The following is a 21,072-nucleotide window of genomic DNA, read 5'->3' on the forward strand; positions in this document are numbered from 1 at the left end:
GCGGCTGGGCCAGGATCTGCAGGAAGGGCCCAGAATGTGGCTTGGCTGCACAGTGAAGGGATGGGGAGAGCTTGGGGTGTATTGGGGGTCAGAGCTGAGAGTTGGGTGGAAGCGGGGCTGTGCCACTGCCATCTGGCGCAGGGTGTGTGTGTGTGGTGCTCCGGCTTTTTTTTTTTTTTTCTCCCTTCCCCAGCGACCTGATATTTCATTTTTGTCATCTGGGCACCCTACTCTAAGGTGCCACAAGAATGACTTCAGGTTTTCTTTCTTTTTTCTTTTTCTTTAATTATGTCTGCATCTTATTATGCTTCAGCTCACCCATATAGGATGTGGGCTGATTATCACTTAAACCAGTGCACAGCTGCAGTAGCTCTACTGAAGTCACAGTGTAGCATTGTTTTAAGATTAGTGTGTATATAGTATTCTCCTGTTTATCTGAATTGCCTTTGTCCGAAAATCCTAATTATCCAGTTTCAGTGTGTCCCTCATGTGCCCCTGTATTATCACCAGCTAATTATCTGCTAAGTGCTAATCAACTTAAAAAAACATTGAATTCTAACAGTTGCAAAGAGGCTACTTAAGGTGTTATTAGTGGGTTTATCTGAACATCCAATTATCCAAAAGTTTTGGGTGTCCACAAGGCCATTCAGATAAATGGGAATGTACTGTGTATCAAATCCATTCCAACTAAGTGCTTTCTTAATTATTGGTTGCTGCAGCCTGCCAGGGCTGCTTCTGCCTTGGTCAGAAGAGGCATCTCAAGAGTAACATGGGATATTTTTTTCCAGGGTATGCACTCAGACGGTGGTCCCTTCCGTGACAACAGAATTCACTCTCATTAGACCACTAGGCAGGCCTGCTACTCCATTCATAATGTGCTCTGTTGTGTCTGGACATTTACGACATTTAAGATTCCACATACCCAGAGTGATCTGAGATCCTTAAATTACCTATGCATAGTGAAGTGACCATGTACTTCAGTTAACTTTCTCAGATTAGTTGAATTATTGCACAGTAACAAACCAATTATTTCCTCTCCAGCCCCTGAGAGTTGAATTAACGATAAAATCACAGTCCATTTGTTTCTGCAGCTCATAGCTGGTACAGTATGCTGGTGCTCTCTGACAGGGCTGATGTTTCAATACCTGATTCAGCAGAGTGTTTAAGCACGAGTAGCCACATTTAGAATTCATGGGATTGCTCATGCTTAACTGTAAGCATGTGCTTAAGTGCTTTGCTGAATGTGAGTAACACAAGTGACTTCTACATAGGTCATGTTAAATCATTCCTCTCCTCTTAACTTTCCCGCATGTGGGAAGGATGGAATTGGAGGGGTGTCAGCCATTTGTTTGTTTTGGGAAGGGAAGAGTCTTTCTTTCACTGCTATCAACTGCTTGGTTTATGTTTATGTAGCCATATTAATGATTGTATACATTCGTGCACACACAACCGCCTTTGGAGCTTGTTTAGAATGCTGAAGCTTGATCCTGAGAGTTACTGAGCCCACCAGGCAGGTGTCCGTTCGTAAGCCAGATGCAACTCAAATGGAGATCCCAGGCAGTCATGGAGCAGGTCTTCTATTCTGCATCCTGTGAGGAGGGAAACAGAATTCCTTCTCGTTGGCCCCTGTGGGGCCCTCTTGTGCCAGGCCCTACGACCTAGAATTGGTGCACCAGAAAGATATTTACCCCATAATCACAATCACTGCTCTTAATTTCAGATTATGGTAGTCTATATGTTTTAAAATATTTGTTAATTACTGATGCTTTATTCAGTGGTTCATAAATGCTCCAAAGGAGTCATTGGAAAAACTCTAATGCTTTGCAGGAAACTTTGAAAACCCATTCTGCTTTGAAATCATTTTGTCTATATACCTTCATTTGTTCTGCTTTTTATCTTCTCTTTTCATCATTATGACTGAGCACATTTGCACAGAGACACAAAATGTGTGAGATAATATCCCAAGCTTTCTACAATAACACTGCAGGCACATTTGCATAAAAAGTCTCACTGTTCTATAGCATTTAATCTGATTTTGGTAGTTTATTTTTCCTCTGAAGTCCTAATCCTTTTAGTGATTTCACAATTATCTCTACGGCAACTAATTGTAATCTTTGCAATCAAGGATTGTATGTTCATCTGGGTAATAAGAAGCAAGAAGAAGAGAACTGGTAATGGATGAACAGATCCTAATTTTATGTACATGTCTCTTGCCTTTAATTGTAATTTTTAAAAGGAAAGTTGGAAAACGATATACGTTTGATTCAAGCACTGACTGGTACAGTGTTGCCTAGTATATTAAGCATTGCACTGGGATTTAGGAACTTCTGACACCGATTCCCAGCCACATATACAGGCAGCACACTGACACAGTCATTCTTAATTGTTTAAAAAAATATGGCAGTCTTTCTCATTAAGATTCCATCCTGGTGCTCTGTGGAGTGTAAGAGGTTGTAGAAGGTAGCGGGAGAGCTGACTTAGATTAGGTGCACTGGGAAACTTGGAGAGGGTGGGAAACTGAGCAAGAGGAGGTGTTGGAACAACAGTTGGCAGGAAGGAGGAAATATAAGGTAGAGTATTTGTCCAGAAGGAGCTGATGCAGTAGCAATATGAATGTTGGGAATGAAGGAATCAGTTGGAGATTGGAAAGACGAGGTTCAGATGGGAGTCATTAGGTGGTAAAATTTGTGATGCTCCACAAAAGCAGCATGTTTTTACTCCACCAGTGACCATGATGTGATTAAATTGTTCATAAGAAACTCTGACATTTGTCATCTGTTAGTTTGAACAGGGATTTTTTTTTCATTTTTTCTCTTATTTGTGCTTAAATTATTCATACCTTTTCATGTTTTTGATCCAATATATTTAAAATTATTTTTTTAAAAAAAGCTTTTCTCTTTAATGACGTTACATGATCTTAGTGCTTGGAGAGTTTGTTCACCATAACGTGAACAGGTTCGCTATACTTGAAAAAATCCTATGAAATGATTGTGCGAGGTGGACAAGGAGTGGAGTTAAGCCAAAATGACAGTACATTGGTTTATTGTTTCGAAACTGGAAATTCAATATGATTAGGATTTTTACACTTAATTTGTCGTTCTTCAACAGAGGTGATATATTTTTTTAAAGAAATTGACATTCTGCTGTTCTGCTGTCAAAGATGTGACAGAAAAATTGACAGGAAAATATCGTTGAAAAGAAACTTGACACAATCTCTTTATATTAAAATCTGCCTAGTCAAACTGTTCATGCATGATGGACACTGTAAACAGACAAGGATTACTATTCTCATCTCCTTCAGATGCGTTAAACTTGTGGCTGTCATGTTTAGCTGCTTCCATGGTGGTGCTCACATAATACATTTGAGTCTTTATTTCATTGACGCTAACCTAAACGGCAACTAAAGGGCCAGTTTCTCTATGCTAATATGCACCCTTCCTGTCATAAACAGATAGTTAAGGGTTAATGTCTCTCTTACTTGTAAAGGGTTAACAAACAGGGATCCCAAACACCTGACCAGAGGACCAATCAGAAGACAAGATACTTTCAAATCTCATGGGAGGGAAGCCTTTGTTTGTGGGTTTTGGGTTTGGCTTTGTTCTCTCTGGGTCCTGGATGGGACTAGAAGTGCAACCAGGTTTCTGCCAATCTCCCTGCTACAGTCTCTTATCTATTCAGAACTGTAAGAAAGAAAAGGCGGTCATAGTCTTTTAATTTGTTTGTTTTTTTATTTACATATGTGTACTTGCTGGAAGTAGCTTAAATTGTGTTTCTGCTGGAGAAAGTTTCTTTCTATTGTTTATAAGTTGAAAGACCCTGTAACTTTTTACCATCTAAAGTGCAGAGATAAACCTTTTACTTTTTCTTTCTTTTTTATTAAAAGTTTTGCTTTTTAAGACCTGTTTGATTTTTTCTCCTAGTTAAGGTTCAAGGGAATTGTGTCTGTATTCACCAGGAAATTGGTGGGGAGAAGGGAAGGATAACTTTTCTCTTTGTGTTAGATTCACGCAGCTTGAATCTGTATGGCCTCTGGGTGAGGGGGGGAAGAAGGGAGGGGGAAGGTAACACTCCTCTCGGTGTGGTGATTCAAGAAGTTGAATCAGGCGATCTCCTACTGTTCCCAGGGCAGGAAGGAGCTGGGAGGGAGAAGAGAGGGGGAAGGGAATGGTTTATTTTTCATTGTTGTGAGACTCAAGGAATTTGGGTCTTGGGACCCCCAGAGAAGGTTTTTTGGGGAGACCAGAGTCTATCGGGCACTCTACTCTAAGTCCTGATTGGTGGCAGCCTATCAGATCTAAGCTGGTAATTAAGCTTAGGGGAATTCATGCTAGTACCCATATTTTGGACACTAAGGTCTAGAATTGGGAATTATACTATGGGTATGTCTACATCTACAATTTTGCAGCGCTGGTTGTTACAGCTGTATTAGTACAGCTGTATAGGGCCAGCGCTGCAGAGTGGCCACACTTACAGCAACCAGCGCTGCAAGTGGTGTTAGATGTGGCCACACTGCAGCGCTGTTGGGCGGCTTCAAGGGGGGTTCGGGGAACGCGAGAGCAAACCGCAGGGAAGGAGACCTGCTTGCACGGGGGTTCGGGGAACGCAAGAGCAAACCGGGGAAGGAGACCTGCTTCCCCGCGGTTTGCTCTCGCGTTCCCCGAACCCCCCTGCAAACCGCAGGGAAGGAGACCTGCTTGCACGGGAGTTCGGGGAACGCGAGAGCAAACCGCAGGGAAGGAGACCTGCTTGCACGGGGGTTCGGGGAACGCGAGAGCAAACCGGGGAAGGAGACCTGCTTCCCCGCGGTTTGCTCTCACGTTCCCCGAACCCCCCTGCAAACCGCAGGGAAGGAGACCTGCTTGCACGGGGGTTCGGGGAACGCGAGAGCAAACCGCAGGGAAGGAGACCTGCTTGCACGGGGGTTCGGGGAACGCGAGAGCAAACTGCAGGGAAGGAGACCTGCTTGCACGGGGGTTCGGGGAACGCGAGAGCAAACCGCAGGGAAGGAGACCTGCTTGCACGGGGGTTCGGGGAACGCGAGAGCAAACCGCAGGGAAGGAGACCTGCTTGCACGGGGGTTCGGGGAACGCGAGAGCAAACCGCAGGGAAGGAGACCTGCTTGCACGGGGGTTCGGGGAACGCGAGAGCAAACGGGGAAGGAGACCTGCTTCCCCGCGGTTTGCTCTCGCGTTCCCCGAACCCCCCTGCAAACTGCAGGGAAGGAGACCTGCTTGCACGGGGGTTCGGGGAACGCGAGAGCAAACCGGGGAAGGAGACCTGCTTGCACAGGGGTTCGGGGAACGCGAGAGCAAACGGGGAAGGAGACCTGCTTCCCCGCGGTTTGCTCTCGCGTTCCCCGAACCCCCCTGCAAACCGCAGGGAAGGAGACCTGCTTGCTCGGGGGTTTGGGGAACGCGAGAGCAAACCGGGGAAGGAGACCTGCTTGATTACCAGAGAGGCTTCCTCAGGTATGCTGCGATACCTGCTTATTCCACGGAGGTCAAGAAAAGTGCTGGTAAGTGTCTACACTTGATTACCAGCGCTGGATCCTCTACACCCGAGACAAAACGGGAGTACGGCCAGCGCTGCAAACAGGGAGTTGCAGCGCTGGTGATGCCCTGCAGATGTGTACACCTCCTAAGTTGCAACGCTGTAACCCCCTCACCAGCGCTGCAACTTTGTGATGTAGACAAGCCCTATGATACCTCCCCTTTGGACTACGTGATTGGTGCAAAGAGGAGGGAAAGCAGTTGTATCTGGCCAGCTGAGAATTCCACCACCATGACTGATTCTTTCTCCCTACACACACTCTGAGTTCTGTTCAGGAAATGGGAAGGGGAAGTGGCCAGAACATACTGCATTCTGGCTATGCTCAGCTGATGTGTGGTCTTTTATCCTCACTAACCTATGCTGGAACCTCGATCAGCTAAGAATCACCCTGAGAATCGGGGAGCTATGAGAAATTCCATGAGAATGAATTTATTATTGAAAGTCCAGTTCTGGTCTAAAAGGGTTTTTTATATTATCCTTTCAGCTCCAGTTCAGATATTTTGAGAGATCTGCAAGAAGTTGAGATGGTTTCAGAGTCATCGGATAAGTGAGTACAGTATATGGATGAATGAGGTAATTGGTTGAGACTATTGTAGGCCATTTAATTGTTTCCTCTGCATAAATAAAAAGGCTTGGTTTGAATAAACACTTAACAGAAAACTTGCAGTTAAGGCTGCCATGATGAAGTTAGAAATGTTGGAAGATCATGCATCACAAATTTTACAAATCAAGCACACTTCATTTCAAGTATTCATTTTGGATTTCTTTTGTGTGGAAGAAGTCCCCACTCCTCTGCATTTAAAAGCTCACCGTGTTTTAGAACAGAAAATAACTTTTTAATTATTTGCGTTACAGTAGTGTCTAGTGGTCCCATCTGAGATCAGGCTTAATTGCACTAGGCATTGGATAAATATATAGTGAGAAACAGCCCATGCCCCAAAAGCTTACAGTGTAAATTGATCAGGACACACAAAGGGTGGAAGGAGATTTAGAGTCCCAGAGTGATAGATGGTTTTGTCCAAGATCATACAACAATGGCAGAGCTAGAAATAGAACCGAGGTGTTCAGAGTCCCAGTCCTGTGCCCTGTCCCCAGTAAATTTCTAAAATCGTCAAAACAGAAATCAAGATTTGGAAGGATTCTGCAACAATACTGCAGTTTGTCATGTGAGACTGACATTTTTTTTAAGTCATACGATTGGACTAGTTAGTATTTCTGAAAAATCCAGTATGCCCAGAGGACTGAACTAATTTTGCATGTAAGGTCCCTCTGCTGGTGCTGGAATCCCTGCTTCAATATCATACCAGCTGCAGTAGTTGGGCATAAGAGGGTGATATTAGAGGAATCATATCTGACTTAATTGTGAAGTAATTTTTTTAAGGAAGTCCTTAGAATAGTTTATTGGGGAAATTATCCCAAGAACATGTGTGTTCAGTAAATTGATGCAGCTCTTCATAAACCTCATAGTCCATAACTGAAATGAAATTTGGAGCTCTTAAAAGTGTGTTTATTATTTACTCATTAAAGTATAGTGCTATACTGGATAATAACAGTTTATAATGGAAACACTGACAAGGCCTTGATGATAATGGTGCCAGAAATCAATGGGAATGTTAATCAGTAGAAACGTATCAAATAAGTAATCATTAGAAGTTTAGTGTAGAACAGCCCATGGTTAGAAGAGAAATGGGCGATGTTTAGAAGAAGAATGTTCATAAGCATAATTTCTGGCAGCACCTAAAAGTGATTTACTGAGACTAGCATAAAATATTCAGTTGTACATATTTTCCAGTGCTGTAGTCTGCATTGTAACATTTTCCTCATGATTTTCCTCTGCTGCTGTTTCCGTTGTCTAGAACAGTGTTTCTCAAACTGGAGTCCATGGAGGGTACTCCAAGGGGTCCGCTGGCCCTGTTGATCAACTCCTCCTCTTTCCTCCCAGCGCGTCATGCATGCCAGGGAACAGTTGTTCAGCAGTGTGCCAGAGGCTCTGGAAGGGAGTGGGAGGAACGGAGATGGGGTGCGTTTGGGGGAGAGGACAGAATCATGCTTGGGGCCACTAGCCCTGCTGATTAACACCTCACCCTACCTCCCAGTGCCTCCTGCATGCAGGGAGGGGGAAGAGCATGGACAGGGCACGCTTGGGGTAGGTGGCGGAAAGAGGTGGGGAAGAGATGGGTCAGGGGTGGAGCCTTGGGGGAAGAGGTGGAATAGGGGCAGGACCTGTGGCTGAGAGGTCAGCTTGGGAGTCCATGAAAATTTCAAAATCAAAACGGCGGTCCTCAGGTTGCGAAAGTATGAGAACCGCTGGTCTAGAACATTAGCCCAGAAGCCTTTGCAGTGGGTAGGAGTTAGAATTCCTAATAGTTAGGGTATGCTCATGTATGAACGTTTGACTCCTTCCTCAAACATCCTCTTCCTGAAAAGACACATGCGAGTATCATTGTATGATCGGTAGTCAGGTGTTAGCAACCTAATAAGGGATGCAAACTGCTTCAAATGAGTTATAACACTTGGATCATAACATACTATCGATCGTGAAATGACACAGAGTTGGTTACTGGTCCCCTTTGCTTATCTATTTTGAATGTTATTTGAACGTAAATCTAAGAGATCCTGTTCTTGAAGTTTATTGGGGCAGCAGTTTATTTTAGGATTCCGCTTGTAAGGGGATAGGATAGATTGTACCTTTTTATTCTGTCAAGTGAAGTTGAAAATGGGATGAAAATAACTCAAGGCTAAAATATGAAATATTGTATGTATTATTTTTCCCAAACCCAGCAGAAATATGTATATATTTATCTTGCATCTATTCTTTAGACAATTGGAATGTCCATAAAGATTTATCTGGGACATTTAGTCACTTCCCTGAAAATGTCACTTTCTTGGTTCAATTCAGGTAACATTGCCTCAAGGTACTGAAAAAGTGTTGCTGGGTTTGTTTCCTTCCAGATACTAATAACTGGTTTCAAAGGCAACTATTAGGCTGAAAAAGTAACAAATAAAAGTGGCTAAGGAACAGATTTGTACTGCTAAGAAGCTACAAAAATGAGAACTTTATTTGTTTCTTTGCAGTTCTTCTGGTTAACGAGGGGAGAGAGATATATAAAAATTCCATCTTGATGGGTAGTTAGGAAGCGACCTATATCTCTCTCTTGTCTCCCATTTTTGATCAGCATATAAATCAGGGTACATGTTTACATATTTGCTGTTTTTTTTTTTTTTGAGGAGGAGGAGGAAGGGCAAATGTGGCGAGAACTCCTTCCCCTCCCCCGCACCACCATGATGCACCTTTGCAGAACAGATCTGTACTCTTGTAAATGTTTCTAGAAAATGATACATCCAGATCAACACATTGCATTTTGGTGCACCATATAAAAGGGATTTCTTATTGACTGAAACTTGCTGAGTCAAAAAATGACTAGAGTACATGGTTTCAAATATGAATTAGCAGAGAGGTTATTGCAGATGACAAATGTAATAATCATCTGACAATATCAGATGAAAGAAGGAAATTGAAAAGATCTTTAAATTTGTCCTAAATTATTATGTTTGAAGCATGACATTTGACCTCCGCTGCTCGGAATATTTCCTGTTGGGTTACAATTTCTTAAGAGAAATCATCATAGATATATTTTATGTCCACTGAAAGCATATTACAAACTAGATGAAATTTATAAAAGCATACCAAAAAAGCACATCAGGGTATATATTTGCATTTCTTCACACATTATCCATAATGAACTGGGAGCTTGTTATAAGCTAGATGTATTCAGTTCAAATGTAGTTTCCAGATTTTAGAAAATGCATCTTTATCAATTTGCTGAATCCATAACATCCCATAATATTAAAGAAACAACATCAGCTAACAGTTTCTGACACAATGGAACTGGATGTTGCTGTCATTGAAATGAGTGGCAAAATTTCCATTGGCTTGAAATGGGAGCAGGATCAAAGAAAAGGGGGAGCCCAGTTGCTAGAGGGAATCTACTGTATCAGCAGCTGCAGAGAGGTCCTACTGCTTGGAGGAGGAGAAGGAATCCTTCTCCCTTAGATGCCCAGAATCTGCCCAGAGCACAGCCCGCTTGCTGAGGGTTGCAAGATTCAGACAGGATTTGGTCCTGTATAGTAGGGGTCTCATTATATGCTCCCAAGAAGGATAGACTGGTTTCTTGCTTCTCAGACCACTGCTGGAGTCTTCCACAGTGATCATGTGGAGTAATGTGGCCATATGCATGAATAAAGCAAACTGCAGCACTGTATATATCGTTCTTTCCTTTACACAATATTTTTATCACTTCTCATCAGCTAGATGGATATCTTCCTTTTTTCCATTTTTTTAAAGCTTGTGGCTTAATAGTAGCACCTTATATCATAGAATACAGTATATTTATTTTCAGTATTTTATTCTAAGACTTAATTGCAGCCCTGTTTTTTGTTGAGTGAAGTACTAGTATTTGATCCAGGCTTTCCATGTGAGGATATTTCAGTGTACATTCTGGGAATTTTTTTATTTGTCCATAACTTGCCAAAGTTTCTGCTTATTTATGGATCCTATTGTAACATTTTTTTTCTATCTGGTTCCACATTTAGAACCCATTGTTTAAATATTTTGGCGGTTGGAAATAATTTTCTTAGTGAAAACAATGCATTGATTATTTTTCTTTCTTACACCATTCTTGATTATTTAGTATTATCCAGTCTATCATTGCCATGTATTTTGAGAATGTCATGCAAAGGTTAATGGGGCAGCTAAAAATCTCTCCCCAGTGGAGGGACTCTTATTTTCCCGACATCATCATCATCCTCTGAGTCATAGATGGAAGCCTACCATTTTTAAACTACCAGGCAATGACATGCAGCTAGTTTTCCCAGTGACGACAGAATAAAAATCCTATGCTCCCTTTTGTGTCACTGAAACTGTGATCCGGAGAGTGCCAATGATTGATTCGGTTTGAACAGATTTCCAGAGGTTAAGGGAGTGGAACCATTAGCTTCTTTGTGGGTTTGCAGACCATGTTCTGTAGTGGAAGAGAGAGTTGAAACTTAGAGTTTCTGTTCTCCTATGCAGAATATTTCTGCACAGCAGTGTGGGAAATTAATATTAGCAAGATGACTTGTTCATAGAAAAATCATTTCTTGCCCTTGGTAATTTTCTAAACCAGAGAATCTAGTCAAACATTTGGTTTGTTTAAGTCAAACTGTAATAAGATGTGGACAGGTTGATTTGTGCACAAGAATCTAGAGCAGAAAGTAAACTACAACTTTGATTATGCTTCATGTTCTTCAGGTTAATTATAGAACATTACACTTTAGTAAGTGGACACTGAGCTGTACAATAGGTAAACTGTGTCAAACAAGAGCCTTAGCCTGAAGAGTTTATTATGTAAAATCAGAGACAGGTACACTGTGGAACAGTCAGACTGGCATGTGTGTGGAACTGAGTTTATTTAAAATGAGTCAAGCAAGATACAGACCATTGTTATCACATACTTTTCTATAAATATTTGTAAGAGGGGGATACTATGTCAAATGGTAGATGGATAGGCCATGGATTCTGGCTGTATGTTTTATAACTTCACTTAATATATATATAGATATATAGATATATTAGTGAAGAAGACATTAGTAACATTCCCAGAATACAGTCTGGACTGCTGAACTCAATTCTCCAATCTGGGATGCCTATTACACTGCTTCACTGTGAGAGCAACCACTGGCCTTGCTCTCACACTTCCTCTAGCATGTAAATTACTCCCAGCTGAGTTATATGAGTAGTTCTAGCCAGACACTCCTGAGTTGTTCTGGGGTGACACCAACAAATACCCAGTCCCAGACTTTTTCCTAGAAATATACGTCTTGTACATCCTAGCTCTTTCATTCTGTGCAGAGTCAAGCTCATAGTCTGTCATTTCATTAACAGAAAATGATCTTCACAAACCCTGTTATCTCAAATGGGGTTTCAAAACTCTTCAATCCAAACACACACTGGTTTAGATGAAATGAAACAAGTTTATTAAGTACAGAAAGATAGATTTAAGGTGATTTCAAGTAATGAGACATAAAAGTCAGAACTGGTTACAAAGAAATAAAAGGTAAAATGCAAGCTAATATCTAACTTAACAAGCTAAGTGAATTTAAAGCAAAAGGTTTCTCTCCCCATATGCTCGCAGCAGTCTGTCTGGATTCCTTCAGCTAGGACCACTTCCCAAGTTAAATGATGCTTCCTTTGTCTTTCAAACATTGTTGATGCTGTGAGTAGCGATAAGGGGAGAGAGGTGGTTTATGTCTTCTGTTCCTCATTTTTGTATCTTTTTTGTCTCTTTGAGAATCATCTCTAGCTGCGGTTCAGGCAGCTGCCAGTCTGTTTACGCAGTAACCTTCAACTGCTCTATTGCCAAAATGTAAATTTGTTGCTCACACCCTTTTTCCTGCCAAAAAATGTCTACCCAGGTGATAGTCTGTTTGATTTTGACGACACCTGGTTGAGGTGTCTGTCTTTTGTCTCTGAGGAACTGGTTTGGGCTGCTTCTCCAGATTTGGAATATGCTGTAGTAACATCAGACCGTAGAGTATTTACATGTAATGTTGCCACAGTATTTTATCAGGACAATAATGATCAGCAAATTATGACTTTACAAATGATACCTCACAAAGCAGATTTTGTACAAAATTTATCAGTCTTGTAAAAGTTGTGAATATAGAGGTGTGACACTGCTCCCCATATTTTTCACAGTGATATTATTCTGATATAATTATGTCATAATTATAATGTATTTTATGCAAGATAGGTCATGTGAGGTGTCATTGGAAAAGTTATTAGCTGAGTATGATTATCCTATTTGTATGCATATGCCATTTTTGTATCTGAAATTATGAATATTGACTGTGTATCTGTTTTTCAAATGAAGTTACACCTGGGTAACGCCCACTAGACAAGATGGGTCTAGATAGTGGATGGGCAATGGGCCAGTAAAAAAAACAAACAGTAGGGCTTAGAAGAAGCTTATCTTCCTCCTGTGAATGCTCCAAACATCCTGTGAGTTATGGCTGCTATGACTTTACAAGGATATGTGATGAGACCACATGTCTCTAGACTCCATCTTGGGATGTCAATATTTTTCCACAGACTGGTCTGGGGACCTAGCTTTGGGAACAAAGGGTTTCTGTCATATGCAAAATCTATATAAGGGAGGGGGAGTAACATTATCTGGGGTTCTTCGCCACTCCTACAAAAAGACTTCTGGAAACACCTGAAGAACAAAGACTGAACTGGGGAAAGTGCTGGACCCAAGCTAAAGGGATTTTTAGCCTGTGAATGAAACACATGGGGATTCCAAGCTGTAAAGCAAGTGCAGTTTGTCCCTTAAGAATCTGCAGCCTGCTTGTATCATCTCTTAGGATGAGAATCCGCTCTTCCTAGCCAAACTATCTAGTGTATTAAGTTTAGTTTGCGGTTTTTGTTTATTTGCTAGGTAATCTGCTCTGATCTGTTTGCTATCACTTAAAATGTATCTTTCATAATTAATAGACTTGTTTTTGCTTTATCTAAGCCAGTGAGTTGGGCTGACGTGTGTAGGAATCATAACTCAGGGGCAGTAGGCTGTTGCATATTCCTCTACACATTGAGGAAGGGGGCAAATTTTATGAGCTTATGCTGTACAGTTCCCTGTGCAGTGCAAGACAGTATAATTTTGGGTTTATACTCCAGAGGGGGTGCATACCTGGGGAGCTGGGAGTAGCTTTTCCATGCAGGGGCTGGTCAAAGAGCCTGCTTATAACTGTAGCTGAATACGTCCCTACCTATATGCATGTTTGTGAAAGTGCAGGCTGGAGGGCTCTGTAGCTTATCACAGCAGTACAGTGTGAGAGGGAGGCCTGGCTGGTGGGTCAAGGGGCTTATTGGTACCCCAGTTCCAGGTGGCACCCCAGGGGGAATCCGTCATAAAGGGTACAGTCTCTCATAGTGGTGAATAGTCTCCTACTTTGGAAGAAGTTAAGCAGTAAAGCTAGAATAATAAAATGTATAATATCTGCATAGAATGAGATTTCAAGTTTATTCTGTTACTTGAGTAATCTGTTCTTACAAGGATAGTCATAAACTGCTAAGACAAAAATAGATCCAACTGGCAGCTGCACTTTGTATCATGATACAACTGGCGCAGCAGATAGTTTTGATCAGTGTTTCTTAGCCATATACTATGCTATAGTTCAGTCACTCTTTTTGAAAGCCAACATTTGAGAAATATATTGTCATCTTGTATCTAGAGTGTACTAAACAGAAAAATCTAATAAGTATAGGAAGAAGGCTTTTCAACATATGGTACAAAAATAAAAGTTAGTACTGAACTTTTATATAAATTTTGCCTTTTTTTCCGGCACTTAGATCAACTTTGAAAGATAAAGAATGGTTAAAGTGATACTCTTCTGCTTTCTTGAAGGTATCTTTGGATATAAATGGGCTAGCCCACTGAGGTGGGCTTTAAACTAGGTTTAATGTATGAGACAAAAGCCCACAGGTAAGTACAAAACAGAGAGACCTGGGTGAAAGTTTGGAATCGGGGGGGAAACAGGCAGTCACAGCAGGGACAAAGGAGAGACTAGAGGGAATATAGAGGGGAAACCTAATGAACATCTTAGATGTCTGTTTACTAATGCAAGAAATATGGGGAATATACAACTAAAACACTGGTGAATAATCATAATTATGATATAATGGGCATCACAGAAACTTGGTGGGATAATTCATGTGACTGGAATATTTGTATACAAGTGTACAGTTTGTTCAGGAAGGATAAGCAGGAGGAAAAGCGGAGGAGGTGTTGCCTTGTATATCAAAGATGCATACGCTTGCACTGATTGAAGTAGAAGTGGGAGGCAGACCTGTTGAAAGTCTCTGGATAAAAGGGGCAAAAAAAAAACCAGGGTGATGTCTTGGTGGATGTCTACCATACACCACCTAACCAGAAAGGAGAGGTGGATGAGGCTGTTTTTGAACAACTGACAAAATCATCCAAAACACAGGACTTAGTGGCAATAGGGGATTCCAACTACCCAGACATGTTTTGGGAAAATAATACAACAGGGCATAGATTATCCAATAAGTTTTTGGAATGAAGATGGAGAAATCAACTAGGGGAGAAGCGATTCCAGATTTGATTCTGACAATCTAGTTCTGGAGGAACTGGTTGAGAATTTGTAGGTGAAAGGCACTGTCGGAGAAAGTGATCATGAAATGATAGAGTTCATGATTCGAAGGAATGATAGGGAAAACAGCAGAAGAAGGACAGTGGACTTCAAGAAGGCAAACCTTTGCAAACTCATAGAATTGGTAGGTAAGATTCCATGGGAAGCAAGTCTGAAGGGGAAAAAGGGTTCAGGAGAGTTGGTGTTTTTTCAAAGAAAGGTTATTAAGGGCACAAGAGCAAACTATCCCAATGCATAGGATAGGAAGTATGGTAAGAGACCACCCTGGCTTAACCAGGAGATCTTCAACAACCTAAAACTCAAAAAAGAGTAATATAAAAAGTGGAAACTAGGTCAAATGCTGGAGAATGAATATAAACCTCCCCCCGCCCCCACAAGCATGTAGGGACAAAATTGAATGGCCAAGGCAAAAAATAAGATTAATCTAGCTAGGGACATAAAGGATAACAAGAAAACATTTTACAAATACAGATGAGAAGCCAGAGGAAGATCAAGGATTAGTAGGCCCATTACTCAATGAAGGAAGGACGATCACAGAAAACACAGCATTGGCCAAAGTGTTAAATGCCTTTTTTGTTTCAATTTTCAACCTATAAAGTTAGCAGTGATTGGATAACTAACATAGTGAACATCAGTATAAATGGGATAGGATCTGAGGCTAAAGCAAGAAAAGAACAAGTTAGATGTCTTCAAGATGGTAGGGCCTGAAGAAATCTATGGGGGGAGGGATAGTTCAGTGGTTTGAACACTGGCCTGCTAAACCCAGGATTGTGAATTCAATCCATGAGGGGGCCATTTAGGGAACTGAGGTAAAAATCTGTCTGGAGATTGGTCCTGCTTTGAGCAGGGGATTGAACTAGATGACCTTCTGAGGTCCCTTCTAATCCTAATTTTCTATGATTCTAAATGCATCCTAGAATACTTAAGGAGCTATCTGAAGAGATCTCTGAGCCATTCATAATTACCTTGGAGAACTTGTAAAGGATGAGAGAGATCCAGAGGGTTGGAAAAGTGCACATATAGTACCTGTCTATAGAAAGGGGAATAAAGACAATACAGGGAATTATAGGCCAGTTATCTTATCTTTGGTACCTGGAAAGATACTGGACCAAATAACCAATCAATTTGTAAGCACCTAGAAGAAAATAAAGGGATGACTAACAATCAACATGGATTTATCAAGAACAAATAATGTCAAACCAACCTAATATCCTTCTTTGATAGAGTAACAAGCCTTGTGGATAGGGCATAAGCAGTAGATGTGATATATCCCAACTTTACTAAGGGCACATCTTCACTGGCAACGTTAAAGCACTGCCACAGGAACGCTTTTGTCATGGTATAAATCCCCACTCTGAACCTTAGCGTCCACAAGATGGGGTACCAGCATGAATTCCTCTAAGCTCAATTACCAGCTCAGTACTTGTAGCGCTGCCACCAACCAGGAATTCCAGTGCCTGGTACACTCTAGTCCCCCCAAAACCTTGCCCGGGAACCCCCAAGGCCCAGTCCCTCTGGATCTTAACACAAGGAAAGTAAACCCTTTCCCTCACCGTTGCCTCTCCCAGACTTCCCCTCCCTGGGTTACCCTGGAAGATCACTGTGATTCAAACTCCTTGAAGCTTAAAACAGAGAGGAAAATTCACCTTCCCCCCCTCGTTCTCTTTCCCCTTCCCAGACACTCCCTGAGAGAGAAAGTAATCCTAACACAGAGAGAAAATTAACCTCTCTCTCCCCCTTCCCTCCTTTCTCCCCACCAATTCCCTGGTGGATCCAGACCCAGTCCCCTGGGGTCTCACCAGAATAAAAAAACAATCTTTTAATTAAAGAGAGAAAAAACAGTAAAAATTATCTTTGTAAATTTAAAATGGAATATGTTACAGGTCTTTCAGCTATAGACACTGGGAATACCCTCCCAGCCTAAGTATACAAGTACAAATTAAAATCTTTTCAGCCAAATACACATTTGCAAATAAAGAAAACAAACATAAGCCTATCTCGCCTTATCACTTAGTACTTACTATTTTGAATCTATAGGAACCTGTATCAGGGAGATTGGAGAGAAACCTGGTTGCACATCTGGTCACTCTCAGAACCCAGAGAGAACAACAACCAAAACCTAACAGCACACACACAAAAACTTCCCTCCCTCAAGATTTGAAAGTATCCTGTCCCCTGATTGGTCCTCTGGTCAGGTGACAGCCAGGCTCACTGAACTTGTTAACTCTTTACAGTCAAAAGAGACATGAAGTACTCCTGTTCTGTTAACCCTTAACTATCTGTTTATGACAGCTTTAATGTGACTTGTGTAGTCGTGGTGTTGCACTGAGAGAGAGCTCTCTCAGCGCTCTTAAAAAAACCCACCTCCACAAGGGGAATAACACGCTGGTGAACTGTCTACACTGGCACTTTAAAGTGTTGAAACTTGCAGTTCTCAGGGGTGTATCTTTTCACGACCCTGAGTAAAAAAGTTACAGCACTGTTAAGTGCCGGTGTAGAAAAGCCCTAAGGCTTTTGATACTGTCGTACATGAACAAACTAGAGAAATATAGTCTAGACAAGCCGATTGTGAGGTGAGTGAACAACTGGGAAAAACTAGAGTTATCAGTGGTTCACAGTGAAGGTGGAAGGGCATATTGAGTCGGATCCTGCAGGGATCTGTTCTAGATCCAGCTCTATTTAATATCTTCATAAAATATTTGGATAATGGCATAGAGAGGACACTCATAAAGTTTGTGGATGATATCAGGCTAGGAGGGGTTGCAAACACTTTGAGGGCAGGACTAGAACTCAAAATGATCTGGAGAAATGGTCTGAAATATGTTGGATGAAATTCAATAAATGCAAAGAACTACACTTAGGAAGAAATAATCAATTACACAAATACAAAATGGTAAATGACTACCTAAGTAGGAGTACTGCAGGAAAGGATCTGGAGGTTGTAGTAGAACACAAGCTAATGTAATACTGTTGCAAAAAAAGTGAACATCGTTTTGGTATGTATTAGCAGGAGTGTTGTAAGCATGCCATGAGATGTAATTCTTCGACTCTGCTCATCACTGATAAGGCCTCAACTGGAATATTATGTCCAATTCTGAGCACCGCACCTTGGGAAGGATGTGGATAAATTGGAGAACGTCCCGAGAAGAGCAACAAAAATGATAAAAGGTCTAGAAAACGTTGACCTAGAAGGAAAGACTGAAAAAACTGTTTCATCTGGAGAAGAGAAGATGGGGGGGGGGCGGCACAGTAATATATGTAAACCAGGGGTAGACAACCTATGGCACAGGTACCAAAGGCAGCACGCGAGCTGATTTTTCAGTGGCACTCACACTGCCCAGGTCCTGGCCACAGGTTCGGGGGGCTCTGCATTTTAAATTAATTTCAAATGAAACTTCTTAAACATTTTAAAAGCCTTATTTACTTTACATACAACAATAGTTTAGTTATATATTATAGACTTATAGAAAGAGACCTTCTAAAAATGTTAAAATGTATTACTGGCAGGTGAAACCTTAAATTAGAGTGACTAAATGAAGACTTGGCACAGCACTTCTGAAAGGTTGCCAACCCCTGATGTAAACAGTTGTTATAAATTGTTTTCCGTAACCACTGCAGATAAGTAATTGGCTTACATTGCAACAAGGGAGATTTAGGTTGTTACATATTAGGAAAAAATGTCCTAAATGTAAGGGTAGTTAAGCAGTGGAACAAATTACCTAGGGAGGCTGTGGAATGTCCATCACTGGAGATTTATGAGAACAGGTTAGATAAACACCCACTAGAGGTGATCTAGATAATAGTTAGTCCTGCCTCAGTGCAGGTGACTGGACTGGATGACCTCTCAAGGCCCCTTCCAGTCCTACATTTCTAGGTTTCTGCGATCAGGCCCAAAATACAGGTTTTTTGATGGGAGGAAATTTTTTAAAATATGTATCCAAACTGCAATGTTTACCCACTTAGTATTTGCAAATCCAACATTACAGTATTGTACTAGAGCATGAGAACCTACAGAGTAAAACTGACTAGGAACCTTATCTACCTTACTTATTGGTAACATAGGTACAATGAAGATTTTTTATCCAAAAAACCACAAAACCTGCAGCTTTAACTTAACAGTCCCCTTTTAAACACCACCTTTTAAAAATACTTATTATTCTGAAGCCACATTTCCTTTCTATGAAGAAGAGGCTAATAAATATTACTACCCATACAATTTTATGTTGTAAGGGACAGCTGACGTTCATTGTTATGTTCTTTATAGCAGGAAGATTTTTTTAACTTGAATAGAGAAATGATTATTCCTCAGCTAAATGACCATTCTTTCTGTGAAGTCTGATTCAGAACATTTAACAATCCTCTAACCTTTTATTTAATGTGTTTTTTATGTTTTCACCCTAATGATTTTTATTCCGTTGGGAGTTAAGGCTTTCTACTGAATGGATTACAATGAATATGTCAACTAGCTGCTCTGTGTTGAGTAGTAGAAGGATAGCTCAGTAATTTAATTTGCCTAGAGTGGTGGTGGTGCGGCAGAATGTATTTCTATGAATGGGAAATCAGCTTTAGATACTTCTCCACAGATCGCTTTTTCAATGCACTCCTTTCAGTCTCCACTCAGAGCTGGAACAATCAGCTAGGATTCTTTTGTTGAACTCCTGAAGCCAGATGACAGAGGGCTTGGCTATACTGGCGCTTTACAGAGCTGCAACTTTCTCACTCAGGGGCGAAAAGCGCTGTATAAACAGTGCCCCAGCGCTGAGTGCGCAGCTCCCAGTGCTGCAAGCTAATCCCCAAGGGGAGGTGGAGTACCTGCAGTGCTGGGAGAGCTCTTTCCCAACGCTGTCGCCGTGACACACTCGCACTTCAAAGCGCTGCCGCGGGAGCGCTCCCACAGCAGCGCTGTACAGCTGCAAGTGTAGCCATACCCAGAGTGCTTTCAATGGGGAGTCCTTGACTTTGAGGCAGGATATACCACAGACCCGTATGGCAGCCTTTAGAGTATGATGCTGATGCCTTGTAACTTATACTTTTCTTTTCAGGGTTAGTGGCTGCAAGAGAATTTGAGGGTTTCTGAGGGTAAAAGGTGGAGAGTGGCAGAAAAGGGTCTTTCTTTTGATCATTTGATGGCAATAGTTTTGTTTTTAGTGTTTGACAGTACACCTAATATGAGGGTGACACTTATGTTACAAATTTCAAAATGAATAGGGTCCTCTGAAAGACAGTCAGAAACCAGATAGCAATCTATACACTTCTGCTCACAGGTAGCTAATCTGGTTATTCCTTGCCCTAGGCAGATCAAGAAAGAGCATAATTGAGACTGTAGTTTCTGGATTTTAATTGATTTCTAGACCTTTTATTTTCCAGTAACTTAAAGTTGGTCTGATCTTACCAACTTCTACAGTTGCAATACCTTTGTTCAGACACAACAGCTTGAAAGTGAAAGAGTTCCAAACCAGGACAGTATTGTCAGTTTTATTGATTGCAACAGGATGATTTGTTGTACGTATTAATTTAAGTGGTAGAGCTAATAAAGGATAATTTAGTGTTCATATGCTGCAGTTAATAAATTGCCTAGTCTCATAAAGCTTTTAATGAGCACCATAGAGATGTTACATTAATCTTCTGGAGTCCCCCTTTATTTGCACTAATCAGTGTACATTAACATACACCAGTTAAAAGTTAATATTGAAGCAGTAAATCCAAATATTAGTTGTTTTATTTATTGCACTTAATAGTTATTAATGAAAAGTGTGGAAATGGGCAGCTTAGTAACATCTTATTCCTTTTTACTGGCCTTTTGGCCACTTTTTTTAACCTAAATCTTGGGCTCATTCCTGAAATGTATTAAAGCACAATTTTTATGTTCCCTTTCCTTTCAGAAAGGTTTTTTTGTTTTTATTGCGTCTCTCATCCTCTGGAGAAGTAACAAATCAAGCTTCTACCTATTCAAATTTGCTGAGGAGGCTTGCAAACAAAGACATTTGGAATGTATGTGCAGATCACCCAAATTTTATAAAATTGAGGAGCTATAGCAGGTGCTCAGTACTGAAATCTGTTGATTGTACTGGAAATCTTCATGATGATGGCTTTATGATGGGGACATCTATGCCCAAGATATTGGTTCAAGACGTGAATCTGAATCCTTCCTAGGTCTTCAGACACCATTTAAAGCAGTGATTCTCAAATAGTGGGTCCTGGCAAGGTTCTAGATGGTTTGTCATCCCCATCACTGAGTCCTGGCATAGGTACACTTGTGTTTCCTGACCCAGTGTGGAGGGCAGGTCTTTAGTGTCTGGATGGGTGTTAGAGAGC

The 21,072-nt window shown here is 41.2% G+C and overlaps 1 protein-coding gene across 12 annotated transcripts in view; it reads left to right on the forward strand.

The window, feature by feature from the left end:
- RAD18 (RAD18 E3 ubiquitin protein ligase) overlaps positions 1-21,072 on the forward strand; it is a 156,803-nt gene that overhangs the window by 99,657 nt on the left and 36,074 nt on the right. For 6 of the 12 annotated variants that reach the window (XR_004001236.1, XR_004001235.1, XM_030569312.1 and 3 more), the window contains exon 12: positions 6,035-6,097. The exons of 2 other annotated variants lie outside the window; for them this stretch is intronic. Coding sequence is in view for 8 of the 10 variants with exons in the window: in XM_030569312.1 (XP_030425172.1) it covers positions 6,035-6,097 (63 nt within the window). In the remaining 2 variants the exon portion in view is untranslated. Of the gene's footprint in view, positions 1-6,034; positions 6,124-8,778; positions 9,021-21,072 lie in introns of those variants that run through there. 4 more of the 12 variants (XM_030569316.1, XM_030569317.1, XM_030569319.1 and 1 more) reach the window with 2 other exon arrangements.

Source organism: Gopherus evgoodei, chromosome 7 (genome assembly GCF_007399415.2).
Source record: "Gopherus evgoodei ecotype Sinaloan lineage chromosome 7, rGopEvg1_v1.p, whole genome shotgun sequence".
NCBI classification, from domain to species: domain Eukaryota; kingdom Metazoa; phylum Chordata; order Testudines; family Testudinidae; genus Gopherus; species Gopherus evgoodei.